This window comes from Trichoderma camerunense, assembly GCF_050948025.1.
Source record: "Trichoderma camerunense strain CBS 138272 chromosome Unknown V8C40scaffold_29, whole genome shotgun sequence".
Classification (NCBI taxonomy): domain Eukaryota; kingdom Fungi; phylum Ascomycota; class Sordariomycetes; order Hypocreales; family Hypocreaceae; genus Trichoderma; species Trichoderma camerunense.
In genome coordinates, this window is record NW_028145341.1 from 176,964 (window position 1) to 178,661 (window position 1,698).

Below are 1,698 nucleotides of genomic sequence, written 5' to 3' on the forward strand. Positions count from 1 at the left end.
TTCTTGGCCGTAAATAGGTATGGGATCGTATTACGAATGCAGGGAATGAGAGAAAGCTTACAACTAATTTAAGGGGCCCTAGAAAACCACTACTACATCCCCACTTAGCTTTTCCCAATACTCTCAACTCTGAGGTAATAGCATATGCCTTGCGGTTGAAAATGGTGAATTGTAAGAATCTGTCACTAAGCTATGCAATTCCGCAGGCTGAACATTGTTGTCCCCAAAGGAATCAGCCCGTACGTTCTCACCCTTCTAGCTGAAAAGGGTCAGGTTTGCCAAAGTAACAAATCATTGGGGCGGAGTAGACCATGGAATGTGCATGTAAGATCCATGTTGCGGACTCGTACATAGCGGCGAATTGCTCGTTATCGTTCTCTTCTTTGGATCTTGCAATACAGGTACAAATACATCCACTTGAGTAGGCTTGACTGTATTTCATTGTAGACCTAGCAATTTCCTCCTCATTCATTCTCTTTTACTTCCATTCTATACTCATCCATTTCTTTTTCGTTGACATGGCGCAACAAGACTATTTTATTCATTTCGGCCCAAATGCTAATTGCACTCTAGAAGTAAATGTTATCTATTCATTGCCAGGGAGCCAGCATCTGCTAACATGTAGCAAAGTTGTGTAGTATCGATGAGAGTGTTTACGGCTACCGACCATCGCTAGCCGCAAATGTTATATTCGCTGGACTCTTCACGCTCGCCTTAGGTGTCCACGCCTATCTCGGCGCGCGATGGAAAACTTGGACCTTTATGTGGTGTTTAATCCTATCCTGTCTTCATGAGATCATAGGCTACGTCGGACGCATCATCATGTGGAACAACCCATGGAGTTTTGTGGGTTTCATCATTCAAATTAGTAAGTACCACCTTCGCCCGTTTTCCTCGTAAGCTGAAGTCCATCTTGTTCACTTTGGGTCTCTACTAATCAGTTGTAAAGTTTGCATCACACAGGCACCAGTCTTTTATTGCGCGGCGATATATGTCACACTGCATCAAACGTAAGTGTTGAATAATGTTGCATTCGAAGCCAGCGAGCGGAAATCTCACTGATTGGGCATAGAATCGATCACTTTTCTCCGTCGTTGGCGCGTTTCCCTACAAAGGTCTTGATCTGGATCTTTGTTCCTTTTGATGTCACTTCACTTGCACTTCAGGGAGTTGGTGGTGCCTTGTCCGCATCATCGTCTGGCTCCAGCCAAACTGGCGTCAACATCGCCTTGGCTGGATTAATCCTGCAAGTCATCACGCTGGTTATATTCTGTGCTATATTCGGAGACTTCTTTTTCAGATATGCGAGATCGTCGAAGGGGCAAGTGCATGAGTTACAGGAAAAGCTTTTTGTTGGCTTCTTGTCTGCCTCTGTTCTCAGTACTCTAGTCAGGTGCATCTTTCGCGCCGACGAATTAAAAGATGGATATGACGGATCTACTGTCAAGAATGAGGGACTATTCATTGGACTAGAGGGAGTGTAAGTGTCGGTAATTGTCCTCAATGCTGCACGACGTTTTTAACGGTTCTAGATTGGTTATATTCGCCGTCTTTTGCCTCTGTATCGGGCACCCGGGCTTTGTTTTCAAGAGGAACAACCGTATGCGCGAAAGTACCGAGATCAACAAAGATGTAACGGTTCCTTTGACGCAACAAAATTTCGGATATGAAGGCATACACAGTACATCCTATCCTTAG

General features: G+C 44.6%; 1 protein-coding gene across 1 annotated transcript; it reads left to right on the top strand.

The window, feature by feature from the left end:
• Nucleotides 1–518: 518 nt before the first annotated feature.
• On the top strand, nucleotides 519–1,698 carry V8C40DRAFT_284163 (RTA1 like protein-domain-containing protein; the record flags this gene model as incomplete). Its single annotated transcript, XM_083222111.1, has 5 exons — nucleotides 519–575; nucleotides 631–868; nucleotides 950–1,010; nucleotides 1,073–1,480; nucleotides 1,533–1,698. 5 exons carry the CDS (start codon nucleotides 519–521, stop codon nucleotides 1,696–1,698), a joined length of 930 nt encoding a protein of 309 aa, XP_083067459.1.